This window comes from Sphaeramia orbicularis, chromosome 3, assembly GCF_902148855.1.
Source record: "Sphaeramia orbicularis chromosome 3, fSphaOr1.1, whole genome shotgun sequence".
Lineage (NCBI taxonomy): Eukaryota > Metazoa > Chordata > Actinopteri > Kurtiformes > Apogonidae > Sphaeramia > Sphaeramia orbicularis.
This window is the reverse complement of record NC_043959.1, coordinates 55533211-55560002: the sequence shown is the minus strand read 5'-3', so window position 1 is coordinate 55560002 and position 26792 is coordinate 55533211. Positions and strand designations below refer to the sequence as shown.

Here is a 26792-nt window from a genome sequence, read left to right as displayed (position 1 = left end):
TTTGGTTTTGCTTCAGAGAACACAACAAATGAGCCCGAGCTGCTCGCTATTGACTAGTAGTGCCTCTGCCTGTCCACAAGTGGAGAAATGATGACGGTAAACTATGGGAAAACAATTAGTCAAATCCAGCGGCATGTATGCACAGTCCTACTTTAATAATGACTATCGTAAATCTGTAAGTCTCACCTCTATATAAATAAATCCATGGACCCTGTGAGGTTTCTTTTTCTGCTCTGCATTAGTTTATTCATCAGCTAGTTTAAAATTAAACACATAAAAACAACAAATCTGCTACATACTATTTATACATACTGTTTATTTTAATGCATCCAGTTAACAAATCTTCACAACATATACAGTAGATATGTCTTTAACAAAATCTACAGGTGCTCATGTCAGGATTCTTTATGTTCACGTGTTGTCCAAGCCCTTTGAAGTTCTGTGTCCTGACAATGTGGACACTTAAAAAATACAGGAAGCACTCTGGATAGTCGCAGAAGGTGACAAATCCTCCGTCGTTAAAGATGTGGGACAAGCGCTGTTGAAAAGATGGAGAAAAAAAACATGATTATATAGGCATATGCAATAATGTTAAATGGTAAAATGTTATGAAAAGTGCCAACAAATGCTACTGGGATTCGTCATTTCACTAAGAAAATAGGATCAATGGCCCTGTATCTCGCCGGCATGTTCTATCAAGAATCAGTAACAAGTTGAATTTGTGCGGTTGTCAGGTTCTGTCACTATGTTTGAGTCCTGTGGTTGGGATGCAGGAGATAAAGTGGGTTGAGGATAACTCAACTAATGAAAAGAAGCCCGGTTATGACTTCCTATCAGTGCTCAATATTGATATCTGTAATCATTTACATGTTATAAGCCATTAAAATATGGACCATTATAAGGCAAATTTTTAATATTACAAAAATGTAAAAATCAACATTCCTGAAAACTGTGGACAAACTTTGTAGACATTGTCCAAAAAGAAGCACCATTAAAGTCTGAAATTAATCCAAGTAGTTGTTTTGGAGAACATTGTTGAAATCTAGACATTGGTTACCTAGAGTTTGACCCTTCAAGGTCAAAGGTCATGGACTCAAATGAAAGTCCGTATATGACTTCCTATCAGTGGTCAATAGTAACTATACTGATATCTGTAACCATTTACATGTTATAAGCCATTAAAATATCGATCATTATAATGCTAATTTTTTACATTTCAAAAATTTGTCAAAAAATTTAAAAATCAACATCTCTGAAAACTGTGGACAAACTTTGTAGACACTGTTCCGAGGAAGCTACATCAAAATTTGAAATTAATCTGACCAGTAGTTTCGGAGAAGATTGTTGAAATCTAGGCATTGGTGACATTAAGTTTAACCCTTCAAGGTCACTCAAGGTCAAGGACCCGGACCCAAATGAAAGTCCAAACGTGACTTTCTGTCAATGCTCAATTGTAATTATATTATCTCTCGCAATTTCCAAGTTATAACTCATAAAAATACGGTCCATTAAGTAAAGGCAAATTTTCACTCATCTTCTGAACCACTTTATCCTTACACCCTGGACATGTCCCAGTTCATCGCAGGGCCGACATATAGAGAACAATCAGTCACTCTCACATTCACACCTATGGGCAGTTTAAATAAACAAATTAACCTATTCACTTATTATGCAAATTTTTAATATTTAAAAAATTCGTAAAAAATCCAAAAATCATAATTTCTCAAAGCTGACTTTGTAGATATTTTCCCAAGGAAACTACATATAACATTGGAAAGGAATTCGACCAGTAGTAGAAGAAAATTGTTGAAATCTAGACATCGGTGACCTTGAGTTTAACCCTTCAAGGTCAGTTGAGGTCAAAGGTCATGGACCCAAAGGAAAGTCCATATATGACTTCCTATCAGTGCTCAACAGTAACTATATTGATATCTCTAACCACTTCCCTGTTATAAACCATCAAAGTATGAACCATTATAAGTAAAGGCACATTTTTAATATTTCAAAAATTTGTCAAAAATTCAAAAATAAAAATTTCTGAAAACTGTGAACAAACTTTGTAGACATTAACCCAAGGAAGCGACACATAAAAGGGAACAAAAGCTGAAATGTCCTCTTTGTCCTGTACCTGTCACATCTGTTGGGGTAAACGCAGATATATTAATCTCGTGCTCTGGGCGGTTGGTAGTACTGCTGCGTGGGTCTGGTGCGTCTGGGCTGTCCGTCTCCTCCCCGGCGAAACTCTAGCGAGCTGTCGTAGTAACCGTCATCTTCCTCCTGGTAACGAACATTTCATGCGGTTCTGAGATTAGTTTATGCTGACTGGGCTCTTGGAACATGAACCAAAGTATATTACTTTCATGATCAGGGTTCCTGCAGATTTCAGACTCTTTTATGAATGGGGATGAAGGGCTCTGTCTTGGACCCGCTGGACTCCATCGAGGAGGGGGTGGACAGAAGGATGATGGCCAAGTGGACATCCATCATGGACAACCCCTCCCACCCCCTGCATCACACTGTAGAAGCCCTGAGCAGCTCCTTCAGCACCACACACACCATGTGCATGTGCAACCACAATGTCAATAAGTAAATATTTAATTCTACATTTATATAAATACCAGATTTCTTTTTTTCTTTCTCTTATATTTCATTTTCACTTGTTTGTTCTTTTTCTACCTGTCATTTCTCTTCACTTGCTTATTCCGTGTTGCTACTGTTAACTGTGAAATTTGTGAAAACTGTTAAGTCTCCTCTTATCACAGCCTATCTTAACTCATCTCATCTTGTCGTACCTTATCTTACCTTAACTCATCTTTTCTTAACTCATCTTATCTCATCTTAACTCATCTTATCCTAACTAATCTTAACTCATCTTATCACATCTCATCTTAACTCATCTCATTTTATTACATCTCATCTTAAGTCATTTTACCTCATCGTAACTAATCTTATCTCATCTTATCTTAACTCATCTTATCTCATCACATTTCATCTTGTCTTATTTTACTCATCTCATCTTATTACATCTCAACTCATTTTACCTCATCTTATCTTAACTAATCTTATCTCATCTTATCTTAACTCATCTCATCTTGTCATATCTTATCTCATCTTACCTTAACTCATCTTTTCTTAACTCATTTTATCTCATCTTAACTCATCTGATCACATCTGATCTTAACTCATCTCATCTTATCACATCTCATCTTACCTCATCTTATCTTAACTAATCTTATCCCATCTCATCTTATCTTGTCTTATCTTAACTCATTTTACCTCATCTTATCTTAACTCATCTTATTACACCTCATCTTAACTAATCTTATGTCATCTTATCACATCTCATCTTGTCTTATCTTAACTCATCTTATTACATCTCATCTTAACTCATTTTGCCTCATCTTAACTAATCTTACCTCATCTCATCTTATTACATCTCATCTTAACTCATTTGACCTCATCTTATCTTAACTAATCTTACCTCATCTTATCTTATTACATCTCATCTCCTCTTAACTTATCTCATCTTAACTCATTTTACCTCATCTTATCTTAACTAATCTCATCTCGTCTTATCTTAACTCATCGTACCTTCACTAATCATATCTCATTTTATCTCGTCTTATCTTAACTCATCTCATCTTACCTCATCTTGTCTTATCTTGTTATCTCATCTTATCTAAAATCAGACCCATTTCACATCCACACTGGCTAAAAGTAGAGTGATCTGTGGATTGCATATCCCTCCAGAACATTGAAAAGTGTTAGTGATGCAGTTTTTGAGTTTGACTTTATCCACAGTCAGCACAGAAGTCAGGTAATTTGCTGAGAAATATTGAATGGTTTAGTAATTTTGCTCTGGAAAAAAAAAAAGATGACAAATATCATGATATACAACACGTCTTTGTGACATACAACATAACAAAAGGAGCCACTTCGACATGTAACTGATAAACTATAGACCATATGGTGAAAAATAAGAGAATGGATTTCCTACTCTGGAAACTAAAAGTACATTTACATCTCTTCTAACATCCCCTGTGGTTCACTGGTTGCCAAAATCTAAAAGGAGCCACTCCAACAAATAGTGATAAACAACAGGCAGTCATGCAAAAAGCTATACACCCCCACTTTATTTGCCAAAGGAGATGAGAAGTATTAAGGATATAAAGGAAAATGTGTGTCCCTCCACTTTTCTGAGTTGCTTTTTATGCAGTTTTTGACTGCCACTGTAACTCTTTTATCATCATATCTCAAAGTTTGTAAAATAAGCATTCACTTGCACAAGGTTAACAGTATTTCTATTAGTTCAACAAGCTTCGACTATCAGTAAATGTGCTGATGTCAAGTCAGATTTTACTACAAGAGCACGGGTGTTAAACATACAGCCCATCAAAGGGTCCAGTCCAGTGGGATAAATGTGTGAAATGTAAAAATTACACTGAAGATATTAACAATCATTTTAGTTCAGGTTCCACATTCAGACTAATTGAATCTCAAGAGGATCAGACCAGTAAAATACCATCATAATAACCTACAAATAATGACAACTACTATTTTTTCTATTTCTAATCGAAACAAATATGAACCTGAAATGTCTTAAGAAAATTAAGTGCAATTCTAATAATATTCTGCCTGTAACTAAATGCTTTGTGTATTTGTAAATCCACTGTGATCTGTAAATTGTGATGCACATATGTAAATGATTACAGGAGGTATAAAATTTTTAAAATTGAACCTGTTTTTCTTAAGAAATAATTTGTTCATAGTTGTTCATGGTATTAATTTCCATTATGTAATTTTACTTCTTTCTTCTCTTCTACTCCTTTTACCTTTTATATCTTATTCTTGCTGTAGGAAAGTTAGTGTATTTTTAGAATGTAAGCCCCGTTTTATGTATTTGGCCGAAACTGCTCCATATGAGCAGACTTTCCTATATCTGTCATGTTTAACGGTTTTCTTCCAGTATATTATGACTTTGTAATCTAAGTGATGTTTGTTATGTTAGTCGTTAGTCCAGGACAACAGATGGAAATTAGCTTCTCAGCTAAATCTGGTATATGCATCTTGTTCTTTGTAACAAATGCCAATACACACTGTCCTGTAACTAAATAAATGAATACAAATACAAACACTTTTTTCGCTCTAAAATATAAAGAAAACTTTGGAGTTGACATTATTTATTAGGGATGCAACGGTACAGGTTATCCACGGTTCGGTACGTATTGCGGTTCTTGAGTCACGATAGTTCACGATATGGTACGGTACGGTTTGGACACAGAGCCTGCCTGTGCGCTGAAATGCAACTGGGAGCTGATGGAGAACCTTAAGGCTCATTTATGCTCGGTTTATGTACGTAAATAGGTTTGTCCATTTCTGATGTTGTCATGCGTCACTGCCTTCATACTTCCATGCGTCCTGTATGTTGGAATGAGCATTTCTCATATCAAAGAAGAAGAGTAAAGATTTTTGAGATGAAGAAAACCAACCCCCCCCCCCCCCCCCCCCGATCGCCACCAAAATTTAATGATTTGTTCCTTGCGCCAGTATCAACATTTCCTGAGATTTTCATCCAAATCCATCCATAAGTTTTTGAGTTATCTTCCACACGGACAGACAGACAGACAAACAAACAAACCAACGCCGGCAAAACCATAACCTCTTTGACGGAGGTAATAATAACAAACATGGCAACGACAGAGGAGGTTTTACTAATGTTAATATTGAGAAGGGTAGTTGGCAGTAGAAGGGCTGTGCTCTGCGTCCGACTCTAAAAAGTGGCCTAAAACTATCCCAGCAGTGTCTACTTTAGAGGGAAATGTCATAGAGATAGTTCATGTGTAGAAGTATCTTGGTGTCCTGATTGATGACTCCCTCACTTTCAGGCCCCACATTGAAAACCTGGAAAAGAAGTTAAAGCTTAAACTGGGATTTTACTTTCGAAACAAGTTGTGTTTTTCTTCTGATGTAAAAAAGCACCTTGTCACTGCCACTTTTTTAATCAGTGTTAGATTATGGAGATGTACTTTATATGAACGCATCGTCTAAGTATCTTCAAATGATTGACACTGTCTATCATGCTTCTCTGAGGTTTATTACAAATTCTAAAACCATGACACATCATTGTGACTTGTATTCCAGAGTGGGCTGGCCTGCCCTGTCCACTAGGAGGCTGGGACACTGGTATACCTTCATTTATAAGGCCATACTTGGGCTATTGCCTTCCTATATCTGTAGTTTGATTACGAGAAGAAGTGTTGATTCTTACTGTTTGCGATCGAACAAGCATTTGTTCCTCTTTGTGCCATTTGCCCGTACAGAGCTGGGAAAAAGGGCATTTGTGTACTCTGCTCCGTCCACATGGAATATGTTGCTAAAAGACTGGAAACTCTCTGAATTGATCTCCCTGAATGCTTTTAAATCCAAACTCAAAGTGCTGGAGAAGAACTCAATGACTTGCAGGTGTTTTTCATAGGTTGAATTGTCCTGTAAATTATTGTTTGTTGTAACTGTATGGGGTAACTGTATGTTGTAACTATGTGTTGTGTTTCATGCTGTCTCTTGGTCAGGACTCCCTTGAAAAAGAGGTTCTTAATCTCAATGGGATCCTTTTCCTGGTTAAATAAAGGTTAAATTTAAAAAAAAAAAAATTCTAGACGGGCTCCGCTGCGTCCGGCTTCAACCAATGACAGTAAAATTCCTTAAGTCAGTCGTCTTGCAAAACTCTAATATAAACGCGAGAGAAATGTTATTTGAAAATGATAAATGAGCCACACCGCGATACATGCTCGTAACGAACCGTGAGGGGTGTACCGTTTGGTAAGATGTATACCGTTGCACCCCTATTATTTATATATGATTATGTTGTTATTTTCCTGAGCCGGTCTGCTCCAGATCATATTGGGCTGTATGTGGCCCCTGAACTAGAATAATTTTAACACCCCTGTACTAGAGCACTTACTTACCCCATATTAGATGACAGTAATGGTTAAAAGAGGCAAAGTTTGACTGATTCCTTTGAGAAATAGCTATTTCTTTGGTAAGTAGATGCTCCGTTTACCTATACATCACATCGTGACATTAACTGAGTGTATATCATCAAACTTATCACGCTCCACAGTTTGCATTTTTCCCCAAAACCCATTTAGAAGTGAAACTTTGTTACTGAAACTTTATAAAATTAATATCATCTTAATAATCCAATCATTTTTAAGGGTTCCAATAAGCCTTCACCTCTGCTTGCTCCTCATTAGTGGCAGAGTTTGTTTTGTCCGCTCTGGCTCTTTAGTTAAGGCGATATTAACTGTGTTCCACACTCAAACACAGTAAGAGACAGTAAATCACCTCAACACTGCATGTCACCTTCCAAAAAAATGGTAAAAAGAAGAGGAAATACAGTCTTAGTTACTGTAGAAACAATGTGAAAGGCCACCCACTCCCTCCATAGATACGAATGGCTCATTCAAAAGGTAAGAAAAACGCAACAGTTCACTTTTTTATTACGTATTGTGATTATACACTCGTGAAAATATAGTTAAAATATTATAATCCATTTATGTAATTAAATCACTTGATTTTTTTGTGTATGTTAACATATTTTTAAGACATTTTTAGGCCTATAATTCCTATTATTGCAATTTTAGACTTTTAACCCTTTAACCCCTGAGACATTATTTTAGTGAAACAAGCTGCTGTGAATATGCAGCTGTAGAAATGTCATAAAAGATGCTGCGAGTACGTACTTGTGTTCCTTTTCTTCAGTGGTTTTGTTTTACTGTGTGTTTTAGGTGTCGAAACAGAGTGGAATAACAGAAAAAGACAAAGAGAGGAATTGAAGTTTTACAGGTTTTTACTAAAAATGGCAATCAGAAAATACATCAATAAGAGATTTAGGATTTTCAACATGAACTGTGAACTCTAACACACTGAACAACAAAAACTAATTGAATTTTGGCCCAGTAGTTTTTGTTTTCAGGCTCTTTTTTTTTAGTAAAATCATTCCAGCTGCTTTTTGGCACCTGGTTGAACTCCAAAAAGCAGTTACACTGTAAAAACATACAGTAAAACAAAATAAAGGAAAATCACGACAACACTGCAAACAGTAAAAACAAAAAACGAGCTCAATAAGCCCAAACTGTCTATTTTTATTCTGAGTCGGTCTCACTCACTGCTCTGTGTTTTGCCCCCCATTACACAGGCAACAGGAGGTGCACTGAGCATGCCCAGATGTCTATGGAAGGCGCAAGGTCTATCCTATCAGCGCATTTTGAAATTTTTGTCATTAAGCAAATGGTTGAATTTTTCTGAATGTTTAAAATCAACCATACAAACAGAACGCTCACCACAGATATGTTAGGGGTTAAAGGGTTAAAGATTTATTCAGGACCCACAGAAACCCTGAATGATGAATTATAACATATTCTATCATCTGTGAAAGTACAGCGGTATCAAAGGTCTCTTGTTCTCACCGAGATGTCAGCAGCCACAGGTTTGATGTTATGCAGCAGGACTTCTTCGCAGTTTCCATAATCACTGAACACGACTACAGCCGTGGAGCCTGACGGGTGTACAGCATCTATTCTGGCGTGGTAAAACTGCACAAAAACACAGCACGCCAAGTAGGAAAAAAAAGGAGAATCCAATTATTTTATTATAAATATCTTCACACATAAAGGAAGGCAAATGATATACCAGGTGATTATGACATGAACTGTCAAAACTGTGTAGATGAGAAAATGAGTCACACAATCACACTAATTTTTCTTTGATGTAGTTTTACATAATGAAAAACAAGCTCCAAACAGATGAAATGAATCTATACCTTGCTGTCTTCCCAGTAGAGTGCCAGACACTGGTCTCCAGGTTTCCACATCTGGTCCATCATATGACTTCTCTCTGGTCCTCGAGGTCCTTTGCCTTGACCCGACCGTCTTTTAGATCCCGGGTTATTCGAGGTGTTTTTCTTGGGGGGCCCGTCCCTGTTGGGGGGTCCGGCTGAGTTTGGCGGCTTGATTGGCCCAGTTCTTTTGTGTTCCATGTCGCCATTTTGGATATAAGAGGGCTCCCCTGTGGTGAACCCTGAGCCTCCGCCCCTTGAGTTGCAGTTTGGCGGGCCATTATCCTTTTGTCTGTCGAAGTTTTCCAAATTTGGTCGTTCGGCTTTCCCCTTTCTCCTGCTGTTGTTAAATTCTTCAAATTTACCGTCTGTGCGTTTGTGACTGCCTCTTCCATCCGAGTCATTGCTTGCAGAATTAGTCATTTTAGAGGTGGGTGCGTTGTCTTTCGGCCCCCTCCTGTGAGACGATCCACCCATGTTTCCGCCACCGTCTCCATTTCTGGATTGCTGGTGGAAAGACCCGCTAAAATCCATCTGCTGCTGGGGCTCTTTCGATCGCGTGAAAGAGGAGGTGAAGCCAGATGGAAAGATCTGCTCGTCCCGCATCTCTCTTCTGTCATTTTGCAATCTGTCTGGCGGGCCCCGGGACCACCTATCCTGGCCCTTCCAGTGCTGACCTTGGCCTGATGTTTGGGAGGTTGTAGAGTTAGAGAGTGGCTCCTGGCCAGGTTTTGGAAAGTCAGTGTCCCTGTGGAAACGAGGTGGCCTGTCATTTCTTTGCTGCCTGTTGTCATTATGTGAGGAGAACTTGTTCTGAGATGAGTCTTTGGAGTAATAGTCTGAGTTGGGATAATTCCCTTTATTGTCATACTGTCTCTGAGGTGGCTGGCTCTTTGGCTCTGTGAAGACAAAACACAAACGGGAAACGTAACCTCAGATTACATTTAATTTAATCTAATGAAGATAAAATCACTGAGGACAGAACTGAATGTTTAAAGAAAAATAATTACATAAACACATAATATATAGTACTGTGCAAAAGTCTTTGGCCACCTTTAGCTTTGTTGTTTTGCAGGGTTGAAATGTGCACACACATTTATTAGTTTATTCTCTTTTCTTCACATCAGGGTTCGTACACATTTTTCAAGGTCAAATTCAAGCACTTTTAAGGGTTATTTTCTAATTTTTCCCAGCACAGCACCTTATCGCTGGGGTCTAATCCCTATCTACAGGAATACATATATTCAGGATTATTTGTTCCCTTTTTAATCACAACTAGAAGCACTCTGAGAGCGCAGACCTCCGCCAAGACTGATCAGTGGCCCCCCCCGTGGGCCCCCCCACCCCCGATCACCACCAAAATGTAATAATTTCTTCCTTATCCCATTTCCAACAAACCCTGAAAATTTCATCCAAATCTGTCCATAACTTTTTGAGTTATGTTGCACAGTAACGATCAGTGGCCCCCCCCGTGGGCCCCCCCACCCCCGATCACCACCAAAATTTAATCATTTCTTCCTCATCCCATTTCCAACAAACCCTGAAAATTTCATCCAAATCTGTCCATAACTTTTTGAGTTATGTTGCACACTAACGGACAGACAAACAAACAAACAAACCCTGGCAAAAACATAACCTCCTTGGCGGAGGTAATTATGTACATTGTATTAGCTATAAACATCTAAAAATGATGTTTCATAATAAAAAAAAAACACAGGAAAAATGTGCACAGCCTTAAAAAGCCCCAAAAAAAACCTGAACTAAATGTGTCTCAAGAGTTAAAGTCATTATTTAGTATGACCCTTGACCCTATGACAAGAAGCAGCACAAACAATTAACAACATCGTGTGTTAAATGAAACCTGGTACAAAACATCAGAAAATCAATTAGAGATTTAGATGAGACTTAACTGATCCCACAACAAGGAAATTCACTGATCAAGACATCAACAGAAAGAAGTGAATTAAAAAAAATGTGCATGCATGAAGATAGCATAAAAGACAAACAAAACAAAAATAATAATAATAATAGAAAGTTATAAAACTCTATAGGCTATATACATATTTACATAACGGTAAAATTATCTGCAATAAATCTCATGTTGTCTAAATATAAAGGTTAAAGACATGTTAAATGCAAAGTGAGGTTATACTAAATACAATCACTTTGGTTTACAGAGGCTGTTTTTTCCCTAAAACTTATTTTTACTGCTGTTTATACACTATATCCTCCTGAGACCCAGCAATGCATTTTTGTCCTCTGTAAGGGACACAAGTTTCACGGTTTTACATAAAAAACACTGTCCATTCCAAAGGACATTCCATTAGAAAATAAATAAATAAAAAATAATTTTAAAAATGTATCTGAAAAATCTGTTGCATTATGCAGTTTCCAATCAAGACAATTGTTCCATGAAAAACAGCCAAAACTTTCACATAACATAGTTTTATATTGTAATAAATATCGCATTGGTTGGTGAGATGGTTTTTACTTAATTTCTATCAACACTGACTGTTTTGTTTTTTTTTAATTCGTGACTGTGAATTTAAATGTACTACTTCTAAATTTCTATGATATTTTTCATGCTCTGACTGTAAATAATAATGTTCTACCACAACTAATCATCTACTTTCTCCACATCTCAGGAAGAAAATTCTTCCATTAAACATTAAGGAAGTATTGATGTTTATAAACTATATGAACAAAAATACTGGGACACGTCAAGGCTGCAGCTCGTAAGATGTCCTGTTCATGCTGATTTGAAATATAAACATCAATATTTCCTTAAAGTTTAATGAGATTTTTCTTCCTAAGTCAGATGTGAAGAATGGCTTCAGATGTTGGCCTAGTGTTTCTCATTGGGGGGCGTTGGGACACTGTAGGGGGTCGTTTGGAACAAAAAACCTGAGAGGGGGGCGCTCAGATCGAATTGGGGGGCGTTAGTCTGTACAAGTCAATGGCGAACCCCCCCGCCCACGCGCACGCAATAAGGTACAGCGCAGCACATATTGAACTACACCCCCCCAAACCCCCCACATCTACGTATAGAAACTCCCTCAAAACCACATCCCCCCCATCACCCCCACTAAACAGCTTGTTTCGGGGGGGGGGGGGGGGGTGGATGCAACAAGGAGGGTAATGATGAGGTAAGGTGGGTGTTACTTATCGAGCTCATGATGACGTAAAAGGCCGTTTGTTCAAAAAAGGTTGAGAAACCCTAGACTACAATTTTTACATAGTACGGTACCTCACTCTTATATTTACATTTAAATTTTTTTCCTTTAGGAAAAGGAAGAGGCTTCATTTTAGATTAAATCAGTTTACCCACCATCAATGGAAAAAACTCCCATCTTGGATTCCAAAAAGTCAAATAAGGTGCTTGGTCCAGATGGCCGCCCTCCTGCTCCCTCCTCCTCATCTTCATTTCTGGACCTGCCTCTTCCTTTCCCTCTGACTAAGGAGGACAAGAAAAGATGTTAGTGTTCTAGTCATGCTTGAAGGGCTGTGTTTTTGTCTGTATGTTAGTCTACTTTTTGTTCTGTGCATGTAATCACACAGAAGTACATATGCAATGGAAGGCAGGACACGTTTTAAAATGTTATGATACTCCCAAAACAAACAAAACACCTAACGCTAATTTACAAGGAATGAAAAAAAAAAAAAAAAAAAAAACCTCAATCTGAAATGGTTAACATCCGACGGCTGCCTCACAGCTTTTGTGAATTCAACAACAATAAAAGCTTATCTACAAGTTTGTGTCCACTGTTGTTTTAACACATAATGATAGAAAATGCAGTCGGTTGTTTAGTGTGATGAAATGCCTTCCAAGTTGCTGCAAGTTGATTTTGAGTGCTGAAATAAATACAAACAATGACTGCAGGTAAAGCAGCCTATCCATCTAAAACCTTAAGGTGTACTTGTGAAAACTGTTGGCAGTAAAGTGTATATGCAATTTGGAGTAAATGGACTAAAACAAGCAAATCCGCCAGTGTGAACCCGAAGGTGATTTTCCCCTGTATTTTAGTCTGTCCGTTCACTCTCTGCACTCTATTGTAACACTGAGTGTTCGGGGGCATGGGGTATTCATTTGAGGTCAAAACAAGCACAATATTTGTTTTTGTGTGTGTGTGTGTGTGTGTGTGTGTCAAGAGTGTGTGCAGACCTCTGGGTTGAGGCTTGTTAGATTCTGCTACCACAGGGCCAGGTCTACTACCAGAAGATCCAGTCAGTAGGCTGTTAAGTGCCACCTCAAGGTTGTTGTTATTATCCATCAGAGCCTGTCGAGCCGCCTCCCTGTTAAAGCCCATCTCCATGATATCTCTCAGAGCACGTTCATCCACCTGCGCACAAAGAACAAACAAAACGAAGACGTGTGAGGAAGCTACAGGATCTGGTGGCATTTAAACAGTCACACCCGCTCTCTTACACAATTTCATTTTTTAATACCGTCATGAATGTCTTGGTAATGTATGATTTACTGAAGTGTTTACCACAAATATTAAAAGTTAAAGTTTTCATGGAAGTGTGTTTAAATAAAAAGGAAGCTTTAAATAGAATAACACTGATTTATTAACAAAACTAGTGGCAACTGTTCTCTTTTTCCTTTTTAATTGGGCCAGAAATGAGCCGAGTTTTGTTACACTTCAGATAAGTAGGAAAAAGCGCTTCAAAAACATAATTAACACATTTCCAAGCCAAACACAATACATAATATCCTGTTTCACTTTGTTTATATTTATAGCCTAAAAGGTTGCCCCAGTTAAGTCTAGAAACTGGCTTGTCACAGTACAAAGCTACACTAATGGACTGTCTTAGAAATCTCGGCCGGGCTTCATTTAGATTTCTACGATCTCATAACCCACGCTGCACCTTTATGAGCCATGAAATGAGACTTCAAAACAGGCCAAAGAAACCAAAGACCAAAACTGAAACGCCGCATTAAGTCATTATTTAAGACTGTAATTATTCAACATGTTTCAAAGTCTTTTTTTCTCACCAGCTCTCGGTAGTTTCCATCTTGTCTGGATTCAGGTCTGTCCACCCTGTCGTCCCGTCTCCTCTGCTGGTACGAGTCCCGGCTTCGGGAGGTGGAAGAGGTGGTGGATAAATTGCTGCCTGCGTTTCCGCCGCCACCAAACGTACGGGGACCCTAACAAAGGACAAGAGTTTGAAGATCATGACAGATGTAGACAATAGGACGGATGGCTCTTGTATCTCACTGGCATGTTCTATCTAGAATCAATAACAAGTTGAATTTCCGAGGTTGTCAGGTTCTGCCACAATGTTAGACTCCTGTGGTCTTGATGTAGGATCAATCTCCCCATAGAAGTGGGTGGTACTTTCACTGGAGGAGAACTCAACGAATTAATTGAAAGTCCATATATGACTTCCTAACAGTGTTCAATAGTAAATATATTGATATCTGTAACCACTTTCATGTTATAAGCTACCAAAATATGGACCATTACAAGTAAAGGCCAATATCTAATATTTCAAAAATTTGTAAAAAAAAATTTTTAAAAAAAATTTAAATTTCTCAAAACTGTGAACAAACTTTATAGGAAGCTACATATAAAATTTTAAATGAATCCAACCAGTAGTATTGTAGAAGACTGTTGAAATCTAGGCACTGGTGACATTGAATTTGACCCTTCAAGGTAACTCAAGGTCAAAGGTCATGGACCCAAATGAAAGTCCAAATGTGACTTCCTATCAGTGCTCAATAGTAATTATATCATCAGCTCTCGCCATTTCCAAGTTATAAAACATAAAAATAGGTAAAGGCAAGTTTTTATTCATCTTCTGAACCGCTTTATCCTTGAAAGGGTCGTGGGGGTCACTGGAGCCTATCCTAGCCACCTATGGGTGAAGGCGGGGTACACCCTGGACAAGTCGCCAGTTCATTGTAGGGCCGACATATAAACACAAACAACTAGTCAGTGTCACATTCACACCTATGGGCAATTCAAATAAACAAATTAACCTATTAGCTTATTAGTGCAAATTATTAGTCTTTCAAAAATTTGTCAAAAATCCAAAAATCATAATTTCTCAACTGACTTTGTAGATATTTTCCCAAGGAAACTACATATAACATTTGAAATGAATCCGACCAGTAGTTTCGGAAAAGATTGTTGAAATCTAGACATTGGTGACCTTGAGTTTGACCTTTCAAGGTCAGTCGAGGTCAGTCAAGGTCAAAGGTCATGGACCCAAATGAAAGTCCATGTATGACTTCCTATCAGTGCTCAATAGTAACTAAATTGATATCTCTAACCATTTCCATGTTATAAACCATCAAAGTATGAACCATTAAAAGTAAAGGCACATTTTTAATATTTCAAAAATTCATCAAAAATCAAAGAGAAGGTGTTTGAAGAAATTACTAACAAAGATACCGCCGGTCACAGCGCCTTCACAATAGCTCATGGCCTATTGCCCAATGAGCTAAAAACACGTGAAAAACAGGGTGAAAAGACCTTTCCACTATATATTCTATATGTTATTATATTTATGAGGGTTTTCTTTAAGTGTCAGTAAGTAGTTCCTGGTTTCAATAACAGACACATTCTTGATCCTGCAGACTGTAGTCCCACAGACACACACCCTCCCACCACACAGGATAACGTACCTCTTTGGTCTTTGCCACTTCGGCGATAGCTGCTGTCCGCTGCTTTTCAAACTCATCGTTCTCATCAGGACTTTTGACCACATTATGAGTCTGAAGGGTCTTCCTCTGGTCGAGTTCCCTGCTGTCTACTTCCTCCTTCCGTGCACACTTCTGCAAGGACGAACAGAAAACAGGAGAGCATATTCTCAAACAAACATACTCTTGAGTCGTGTTTACCTCCTTTAGAAAAGAACCCATCACGTTAAAAGCTACAATAAAGTCACACTGGTTCATTTTGTTGCAGCAGCCGTATCCCAAAGCTGCCTCCGAGCTTACGGTTAATATTTTGAACCTCAACAGCGAGTATTGAGTTTCAACGACCATCAACTGAAGTTGGAAGGAACAGGGATGGAAACTCAACACTTTGGCAGCTATTTCATGACTGCAGGAAACGATGACTCAGTCATAATGGTCTGAGTGGAGCTGTGACCTTTGCTTGGGAGCAGATTCATCATCTTTTTGTACTCGCTCGACTTCAGATAGGGTAAATGACAGGCAGTACAATTAGAAAGCCAGAGATGATTGGCCTTAAAAGAAGAATATTGGCAGAGTACCCTAATGACCAGTAATGGGCAGCAGGAGTAATAGGGGAGGAATTATCATGCAGAAAATGCGAACCAGGGCTTATAATCAGTGGCATGTGAGGCTGTGTGATGTGCATCATCTGTGATATCTTCATTTCTCCTTTAGCATGATGCAAACTGACATGATCAAACATTAATGCTCATTTTAATGGCCTGCGTATTAGTGTAATCATGGCATTTAACAAAATCATGGTTTATTTTTAGCATTAATGTTACTGGGCTTGCAAGTGTATTTAAGTTGCGTGGCAGTCATTTGCATGATATGTTTTGCTCCCACTGATGAAATTAAGTCATGACAACGGAAGATGAACTCAGATTGATTTGCAGTGATTCAGTGAGATGCTACAACTGCGCAAAAAACCTGCTTTGAAACAAGAAAGTGTGACTTGTTTTGGCCCTTTAAAACATTTCAACCCTCATCTTAGGCTACGTTCAGACAGCAGGTCTTAATGTACAATTTGGATTTTTGGTGAAATCCAATTTTTTTGTGTGCTAGTTCATATTAAACATTAAATGCAACTTCTATCAGTTTTGAGTATGAACTGAATGCGACCCTGAAGTGACCTGCATGTGCAAAAGAGGTCCTGATGTAATGCATGACCACGCAGGCACGCACTGTGTTTACAGAAGTAAGTATGTTTTTCCAGCTGGTTCTCCTCCTGGGATGCAGAATTGTGATATTTGTCGCATTTCAATGACGTAAAGGTCGGATGGTCAGACTGAAGTCGCACTGCAAAATATTGGATACGTATCGGATTTTGCTTCATATTTGTTTTGCATTTTGTAAAATATTTATTTACTTATTTTGGTCTAGTATCGTAATTGTTTTGCATCATTTTGTCAGGTATATATTTACCTTTTGTACTTCCTGGACATGTAGTTTTGCGCTTAGGTTTTGTATTCATTTTGTATTACCTTTGGATGTATTTTGTTTGGTTTGTCTGACTTTATACAGTATGATTTTATAGCTAGTTGTGTATAACTAACCATTAAGGCTATTATTATTTAGAAGGGGACAGGAAATACAAGATTTTCTTCATCCTGCTCCTTTTTGAGCATGGGTGTGTATATGTTTGTTCACCTGATGATTATTGAATGTCTGCTGATGAAATGCAAAACCATGAACAAAATAAATTAAATTAAATTAAATTTAGGACCACATATAAAGGTGGCCTGGGTCGTATTTGAAAAAAATCCGATTTGTGCTGTTCAGACTGTCTTTAACAGGTTACATATGGGCAAAAAAAAATAGATTTGGGCCACATTTGCCTGTAGTCTAAGACACATGCTTCAGGTTTATGTAAAACAATAAGCCCAATTAGTATCAATAAACAGCAACAAATAATATCCCAGCCATTTTGAGCAAGCTACCAATACTGCCTGCAAGACAAAGGATATTTTTAAACATGCAAAATATTCTTTATTTGTTATTTGAAAATCCCCCCAAATATCAAGACATTTATTGTCAGTATTGCGCTCCACTAATAGCGTGACAAAGTGATTAGTTAAGATAAGACAATCCCTTATCAGTCTGTGTTATAGCAGCTAAAAACAATTACAGCAGCAAAAGTAAGCACAATATTAACAGCATACAAATACATCTCCACATTAATTCTAAGATAGAGGTAAGAGCAGATAAAATAGGGAAAAAAAGATAAGCGTAACGTGTGAAATGGAATTTAGAAAACAGCACAGACACAAACTAAGTTTATCCAAATAACAAAAAAGGCATTAAACTAATTATTTAAGAAATCAGCTCACTTTGTAAATAGCTCTGATTACATTTTAACTGAATTTTTTTTCAGGATTTGTGTGTCCAAAACATGCTTAATTTTAACTGAGGTGTATGTGAAACTACACTTGATAAAAAATATGGAACATAAGACAATAAAATTCCAGTTTCTGTTGAGAACTAAACCAAACAGAACATTTTGAGCAGAGTTTTACATGGCTAACTGACAACAACCTCTAAAATGTCAGGTGAAAATAAGCAAGCTTGTCTTTCACTAGAGCATGGCATCGGTGTTCGTATAATGTGATAATGCCTCTTAGTAGCAGGGACCGGGAGAGTTCACCAACAGCGAACCGTGGAAAATTGCTCTGCCAATTACCTTATATCACAGTAATATTTATATTTAACAACTGTACTGGAGCAGACAGCCCATCACTGCTAAGTCCTGAAATGACCCAGTCTAAGCCCACATTTCCACTGAAGATCTAGGGTGCACTGAACGATAATTCCCAAATGCTCCCCCCGTCCAACTTTACGAAAAGCTTTGAGCAAATCTGAAATAAAGAGTGGTTGAAAATCCCACAATCTAACTGTCAAGCTAATACGGATGTATCCCACTACGAAGCTGTGAGCCTTGCCAATGGAGTACCGACTCAGGCGGAAAACTTGTTAAATTAAACATATCTGTGCTGCATTTTCTGCAAATCATAGAACATAAAATAAAATATCAACTGTTTACAAGCTTTCTAAAAGGTACTGTGCTTTTTTTTAACTTTATTCAAATACATAGAAAACTACTGAAACCTGCCTGCAAAAGTCTGAATTTGTATTTTAGAGCATATTAATTGCTACTGATGGTGCACTCCTGACGCTCATTTAGCTCCTTTGATACATGTAATATCCTATTACCTTTTCCTCTCATTATTGCAGCTTTCTATTTTAGTGAAACTCTAACACTACCATTGCCATATTTGAATGTATAAGAATTAAAATATATCCGAGTAGTTTAAAAATTCATGGAACTTTCACGATTATTTCTTAAAGATCAGAGAGAACAATTCCAAGGACAAGGCTCTGGCCCTTAGTGGATATTTATGAGGGACCTGTGACTTGTATTAAATCACAGCTGAAATCTCATTTGTATGAACCTGCATTTCCCGACTGCTTGTTATTTCATATTTATCTGCCTAGTTTATGTTTTCGTCTAATGATTGCACTGGGGGGAAGGGACTGTGCAGTTTTAATTTAAGAGAGTGAACTGTAACTACAAGTATACTCACCTGACCAAATGGCACAAAGGGAGGAGGTCCACCTTCTGCGCCGATGTTATTCCTGCTGTGTTTGGCCAGACTCTGCCAGATAAAAAAAAAGCAGCATCACTCTGGGAAACTCAGATGAAACAACGCTAGCAATAGTGACAAAAGTTTCATGATTTAAAAAATATATTAATGTGAGGATGTTATGTCTTTCATCACAAGAAGCCGAACCATCATTAAAAGAAAATAAAAAATCCTTGCTCACCCTTTGTAGTTCCCATTTCTCAACCATGTGATCAACCTCTCCTCCGAGGACAGAGATTTTTGAGTCATCGAGCAGCAAAAGCCCATTTTTAACCTGGACAGTACCAAGGAGCTTCACCTTAGTCCCAGGTGGGGTGTTAAGACTGTAAAAAATAAAAGAATCAACTAAGTCTTGAAATGCTGAATACATAATTTAACGTAAACAGAAAATCTAGTTCGACTATCCAAACATAGTGGAAGATATAGCATGTAAGAGGGCCCACAGCCTATTGCTTTACCAGTAGCACTTTATAAATGACATGGAGCAGTGCCAAGGGATGGGTGGCGAGGCTAGGAGAGACTATTAATAATCCCAGCTGCGCACCCATCCTCATGGTAAATTAAAAGCCCCTCTATCTCATCAGGTCTGATAAGGCCTCTGCCTCTCTCATTAGGGAAGCACAGGGACTTAGAGGGATTTCCAGCTACTGATGCCGGATGCCAAAGCAACAATTAGGGATTTCACTCCAAACCTCTGGGACAGATAGGCTGTTCTCATGATAGCGGCCAAGGCAGGAGTGAGCTACTCTCTATTCTCCATTCAATGGCATACACACAATCCAACAACCTAACTATTCACCCTCTGATCATCGCTGCTACTTGATGCTTAATCGTCGTCACTTTCTTAACGCTGTCTTATACGCTGAGCGGTCTCGGACAGCCCCATCCTGGTGTGTAATCTATCTCCTTCGTTGCCACTCACGCGCACTAGAGCAGACACTTTCAGAAGAAACACTAACCACTGCTGTTGGCAGCAAGTGTGTGCGCACTGCTCATAAAGAGGGCATTTGTTCTGTTCTCTCCTCTCTTCCCATCAGGAAGTCAAGGCCCACATTCTGGCCACTCCACCTGTACAGACTGGCTAGTCACCATGGCAGCAGTCACCAAGGCCACCGTTGCTGGGATGGAGATGCAATTAAGGCTGCGAATTGTTAGATCAGCTGCCACAATGTGGAAATTGCAGATAAAGGGAAAATTGAGGCATGTGGTGGGGTGTGAGTGTTGACAAGGAGGTGAAGGAGAATATGTGTAGTGAATGTAACATATCTGAGTTAAATGCATAAGGAGCAGAGTAACAGACACCCTCATTTACATTTATGCAGATACTAGAAATGCATTTTTAAAGTCAGCATTTTTAAGCATCGGAAAATAATGTTACCAGTTTTTAACACTGTTATCTTCAAAAGCACTTACTGTGCATTCATCATTTACAATGAACTTAACATAATCCTAAAAGCAACAGAACTGTCATTTCGGTACCTTATCTTAGACAGGTGTTTAAACTCCAATCCAACACAGGTGGTATGCCCATCTGTCATTTGGAGGCGCAGCATTCGTGGTGCACCCTGGGACTCCTCATGGTCTTTAGGAGCTGAGATGTTCCTCACCTTCTGCACCTGGAGAACACATGGACCCTCCAACTGGCAATGTGCAAAGAACAACAGAAGAGTAAACACGTCAAAAAATATGCATGTATCCTTCTGCGCGTTGCACAGCAGGCTCATAAATTATAATTTACAAAAGAAAATCAACACCATGCATGGGAGGAACGCCAAAGATAAATATAGCTCAGAGCCTGGCAAATGCACTGAACATTGTTTTTGCAAAAATTCTAGCGCACTCAAATCCACACTGTATATGATGTTTATTTTTCCTTACATTTACTGTAAATACATTCAACATGAATCTATATAATAAAGATGAACAGAATAAAACTGGAAAGCATTAACCCTCACAATGTTGACAACAGCACTGGAGACTGTTTGGCCTTCAAGTGAGCATTTCATTCAATACTATTTTATTAAACATATAAAATTTTTATTTCATCTTCTGACATCAACTTTTTTCTTTTTTTTTTCATTTAGTCAAATCTGCTTTCAGAAGCAGCAGTTGCTCAATCAGTATTTGCTGGTGTAATAGGGCCATCTTGTGGTAAATCTATGAACTGCAAGTCAGAGAAGCTCTTGCATTGAAATAATAGTTATATATGCATTTAGTGTGGGAAAAATACCAGATTTTGGTTCTGCTCACCTTCTCAATCCGTCCACTGTTGATATCTGTTGGTAGAATTTTTTTCCCAATAGGCCTAAGATCACTCTGAAAAGGAGATTGTGTTTGGTTAAAGGGCAAAAACGAAACAATGTACAAAACTGACACAACATACGGCAGATTTTCACTTTACAGACAACTAAGCACCTGCAATGCCCTCTAACCTTCTTTAAAAATAATCCACTCGGTGTTATCAATTCTGAATTTTCATGATAGGAAGCGAAACTTTCACTTGTACCCTCAGATCTGACATTGATCTTATGGAGTCAACAGGAAAAAAGCAATCAGGGTTGTGGGCTGAGAAAAATGTGAATATATGTATGTGGTTTATTGGATACTCTCTGAATATATAAACTGTTTGATTACTGAAAATTATATTACAGTTAACTGCTTCTGTACAAAGCCAGATGGACTCAAAGTGTTCAATCAATAACATTATCAGTGTTTCAGAAACTGCCTACATTCATCTGACTTTCAGTTACGTACTTCATCAAGAAAGAAAGAAAGAAAGAAAGAAAGAAAGAAATTCTAAAATTTGTCTTCATTTAAAAACACTGCCTCAAGACTTTTAAGTGATGCAAGGAAATGGGATCGTTATTAAACCAAAGTGCTGGCCACACCCAATTATTAATTTTAGAACTGACCAACATGTTAAACCACCTCTAGAAATCTCACAGAACAGCAGTTTAGAGGCTGTTTTTGTTTTGTTTTTACCAGTTTTCTGTTTATACATATCACTACTTCCTTACTTCATTGAGTATGTAAGCCTATATTAGCATTTGTCATTCCTGCAGTTAAGAAAGAAAGAAAGAAAGAAAGAAAGACTCAAGGCAAAAAACAAAAAAATCTGTACCAATCCCCTCTTACTACAGTCGAGGTATTACTTTAAAAGATAGGCTTTATTTGCTCTTGTAAACCTTATATGGTAATTGTTTCACATATTGATGTCTCAATAAAATTTCTCTTCTTTTAAAAACGCTGCCTTAAGACTTTTAAGTGATGCAAGGAAATGGGATTGTTGTTACACCAAAGTGCTGGCCACACCTAATTAATTTTAGAACTGACTAACATTTTAAACCACCTCTAGAAATCTCACAGAACAGCAGTTTAGAGGCTTTTTTTGTTTTTACCAGTTTTCTGTTTATACATATCACTACTTCCTTATTTTATTGACTATGTACGCCTAAATTAGCATTTGTCATTTCTATTGCTAAACATAAAAATAGGCAGAATACAATACAATAAAGCTTATTTCATCACTGAGACCCGCTATTCTAATACATTGGATCTTGTGTCAAATGTTGAGTATCAGGTGACATGTTACGTTTCAAATGTCACTTGTGCTACAGAAGGCATGTATTCGTCTGACTGCTGAACATGATAAGTTACTGTTACATAGTATTATAGTAATCATTTACACATACGTCAATGTCCTTTTCAAAAAACAAAAAGCATTGGAAGACAGTTACAGAATGCAGTATATCATGCATAATGCAGAATTTCCATTTTGGCACATGCTACATTCTACTTAAAACTACTACTACTCAGAATAAGTTTGGCAGTAGTATGCACTGTAGTATGCCATTTCGAGCACAGCTTTAACAATATAGGTTGTTTCCACAGTAAAAAAACATGTGAAAGCACTGAATTAAAGCAGATTCTATAAAAACAATGTGTTATGGTTACTGGGTATGACATTATGATGTCCATATGCACTGCTACACATGTTAACCTCTTAACAACAGTATATTATAGACTGCTTAATAGTACTGTCTGACTTTTGTGGACTTGCAGGATTATAATTATAAAATCAACAGGGTACTGTGTGGAAAAAGACTTATGAGGGATCACTGTTTTTTATGTTTATGTTTATGCATTTGGCAGACACTTTTTTCCAAAGCGACTTACAGGGGAAAACCAATCAAATCACTCAATCAATCAAATTTTATTCGTATAGCGCCAGATCACAACAAAAAAGTTATGTCATGACACTTCATATATAGAGTTGGTCAAAACCAGACTCTAAGCCAATTTACAGAAACCCAACAGAATCCTCCAGGAGCAAACACTTAACACTTTTTGAGCTCAGTGTATCAATGCTTTCATGACCATTACAATGCAAAATATTCAACATTTGAAATGACTGAACTTACATCAAGTGCAATACGAATGATGTCACTGTATGTTGTTTTCTCAGCAGTACCCTTGAGCTCCACTATGCCTTCATCACTGAGGTACCTGTAAGAAGACAAAGACATTGTGGAAAGCAAGAAGGGGTGATGATGCAGCTGATAAAGTTTTCACATTGACAGGTAACATGCTGCATGGCCATAACATTAGCACTTCAAATGTTGTACTTACAGAATACCTACCAATGAAATCAGACAAGTCTAATGCCTTTAACATAATATGAGTTGATCCTCATATTTTCCAAATTAACCAATTTATAGAAGATATCTGACTCTGTGATTAAACTAAATTGCATATTATTACTGGTGAGCAGAGTTGGACATGGATTATAGCAGCATCTGCCCATCCTGAAAAAAAAATCCAGACTATAATGACAGGTCTGTCCATTTAAGAACCCCATCCGCCCGTTGTGACGTGATTGAACAAACCAAATACACCATATTATGTCCAATAAATAGTCAGATTTGACAATTCAATTGTGAACTTACAACAATGGAAAAGGGTCACTTGGGTGTTTGTGTGAAAGCTCAAACGTTTAAAAAGTGATGGAGTGACCGCATTTCCACGAGGGTTTGTTGCTATTTCACACTGATAGGTGCTGCTGTGAAGCTTACAGTTTAGCTGAGATCAGCACTCCAAAACGACTGCGCTAAGACGACTTAAACTACCGCACTGGCTATATCAATTAATTTATTTCCGTAGTTAATACAAGTTGTAACGTTAGTAATGGTAAGGGTTGCGAGGTGTGCATTAGCTAGCTAATGTTATTAACTCTTCTAATATTGCCTTAGTTTGACTTTATACGTTTAAATAACAATGACCATGTGACGAACAGTGCAAACAGTGTAAACAACGTGCACTTAGAGAACCTTTATAATCTCAAAAAAAACACGAGGTAACGTGAAAATGTTATAGTAAGTGTTGTTAGCCAGCAACAATCTGGCATCTCAGTGAGTTAGCATGCTAGCTGACGTTAGCTGCACTGGTACCTACCAGCCCTCTTTGTTCAATGAATCTGCTAAATCAGTCATTTTTCTCCAAGCTGTGAATTTGAAGACACCAATATGTTCAATCGGAGAGCATAAAATACAATTATGTAAGTCTGTAACACATGTTCTTCGGCTAACAATGATAAATCTGCTAATATAACTACTGAACGGCTCTACGTCATCTACGTCATCAACCGAGTCGCGTTGTACGGGTGCCGAAAGGGTCAAATTTTACAATTTTCACAAGGCATGCGAAGAAGTCTGTTGGAATAAGTCTATATAGTAGGTGAATTGTTATTTTATGTGGACTTTTACCTTCATAGATTATATCTTAACTCATTCTGTAAGCTTGTTTAATATGACGGAGACAGTTTCTATGTTCTTTCTTGGTTATAGATCAGCTGACCTCACACCTGTTTGTTTGTCTGTCCTAGGTCCAACTGAACTGCCCTTCCAGATTACCACATGTGACCCTTCAACAGAATTATTTGGTCCGAAAATGTTCCATTTGTCACCTAAAGTGTTTGAATCTATCAACAGCCTGGCATTAAAATTCCCTAAACCGTGATATATCTTGATGGTAAAGTTTATGATGTTGTGTGGTAAATATTTGAAGGACAAACATGTCACTGTTTACTGCATCATGTAAAGCTGCATCAAACATTTAATGCACAGACACTTAACAAAGAGCACCTATTGAACAGAAAAAAAAAAAAAAAAAAAAAAAAAAAAAAAAAAGTTCATATCCAGTGAGAACTAACTCTGGGTCTCATTGGGATTTAAGTGAGACAAGGTTTGGTAGCTTATCATAAATATGGGCATTATGTTAGTTTATGTCATGTACAAAAATATATATAATAACAATATAATATATTGTTGGTGCTGTGTAAGTATTTTTAACTTTGAGAGAAAAACAATTTCATTTAAATCCACAAGATGGCAATATATGCTCACTAAAAAAAACCCAAAGCAACAGCCTGCTTGATTTCCAAGATGAGGTTTCAAAAGATTTTTTTTCCCAACAAGCCTATAATTAAAATAGAATTCTTAATGGACTTTGTGTCTTCTGCATATATATAAAGAATTATTATAAAGCTTTATTGTAGAGCCCAGAATAGTTTTTCATGCTCATAATTTCATGCTGACCTGTTTTCAGTGTAGAAAAACTGTGCATGCAGTAGTTTTTTCCTTCATATTATTCATTCTATTCAAAACAGAAAAATTTATACATAGTTTCACATACACAGTGTCACTGTGATCTGACAGAACTCAGGCACAGCCATTGAAGTAAAGTATCAGTTTTGCTCAGAGGGTGCATAATAGAAAAAAAAGAAAAAAGAAAAACACAAATAAATAAAGATAGATAGACAGACAGACAGACAGACAGACAGGTAGGTAGGTAGGTAGGTAGGTAGGTAGGTAGTAGATAGATAGGTAGATAGATAGATAGATAGATAGATAGATAGATAGATAGATAGATAGATAGATAGATAGATAGATAGATAGATAGATAGATAGATAGATAGATAGATAGATAGATAGATAGATAGATAGGTTGAACACCTGGAGGTCTGCTCAGTTGAGAAGGGCAAGAGGACCAAGAGGAAAGGAAGTGGTCCAGGTAGAAGCTGCCAAAGTCTGAGGTTTTTTTTTTGTTTTTTTTGTGATGATGATGGCTTTGTCTATCAGGACTGCCTGTAAAAACCAGTCCCCGTGCAGATCAGTGAGGAGGAGCCCCACCACCTCTTATCCACACACATGCCTTCTGGTTTGCTTAACAAAACTCTGCCACATATGGACAAATCTCTGGCAGACCAACAATTACGCTTCATTTCGATGGTTTCAATCACCCAGAGCAAATTTAAGTCAAGGGTTTCTCTGACATTTTTGGATATTTTTATACCAAGATAGGTTACAATATATTTGACCAGGTTTGTACATATTTCAGATTGACTGTTGTCTTTTAAAGGTAGAATTTCTCTCTTTTTTTTTATATTGTTTCAATCTTGATACTTTTGAGAACTTTGATATTCTAGACCAGGGGTCTCAAACATGCGGCCCAGGGGCCAAATGTGGCCCACCAAAGGTTCCAATCCGGCCCCTGGGATGAATTTGCAAAGTGTAAAAATTCCACAGTCAAGGATGTTGAACTCATTTTAGTTCAGGTTCCACACACAGATCAA

The 26792-nt window shown here is 37.7% G+C and overlaps 1 protein-coding gene and 1 long non-coding RNA gene across 2 annotated transcripts; one reads left to right on the top strand and one right to left on the bottom strand.

The window, feature by feature from the left end:
- Positions 1-219: 219 nt before the first annotated feature.
- tdrd3 (tudor domain containing 3) lies at positions 220-24807 on the bottom strand. Its single transcript, XM_030161464.1, has 14 exons — positions 24614-24807; positions 23584-23668; positions 21413-21478; positions 20642-20802; positions 19344-19485; positions 19103-19174; positions 15468-15617; positions 13833-13985; positions 12999-13176; positions 12165-12290; positions 8822-9735; positions 8469-8594; positions 2129-2277; positions 220-538 (listed from the first exon to the last, which is right to left on the bottom strand). The coding sequence occupies exons 1-13, from the start codon at positions 24649-24651 to the stop codon at positions 2161-2163; spliced, it is 2328 nt and encodes a 775-aa protein (XP_030017324.1). The 5' UTR covers positions 24652-24807; the 3' UTR covers positions 220-538; positions 2129-2160.
- LOC115438038 (uncharacterized) lies at positions 6463-26362 on the top strand. The gene is made up of 3 exons (XR_003938021.1): positions 6463-6475; positions 14982-14987; positions 26231-26362. It is a non-coding gene; the product is annotated as an uncharacterized LOC115438038 (long non-coding RNA).
- The last annotated feature ends 430 nt before the right edge of the window (positions 26363-26792 follow it).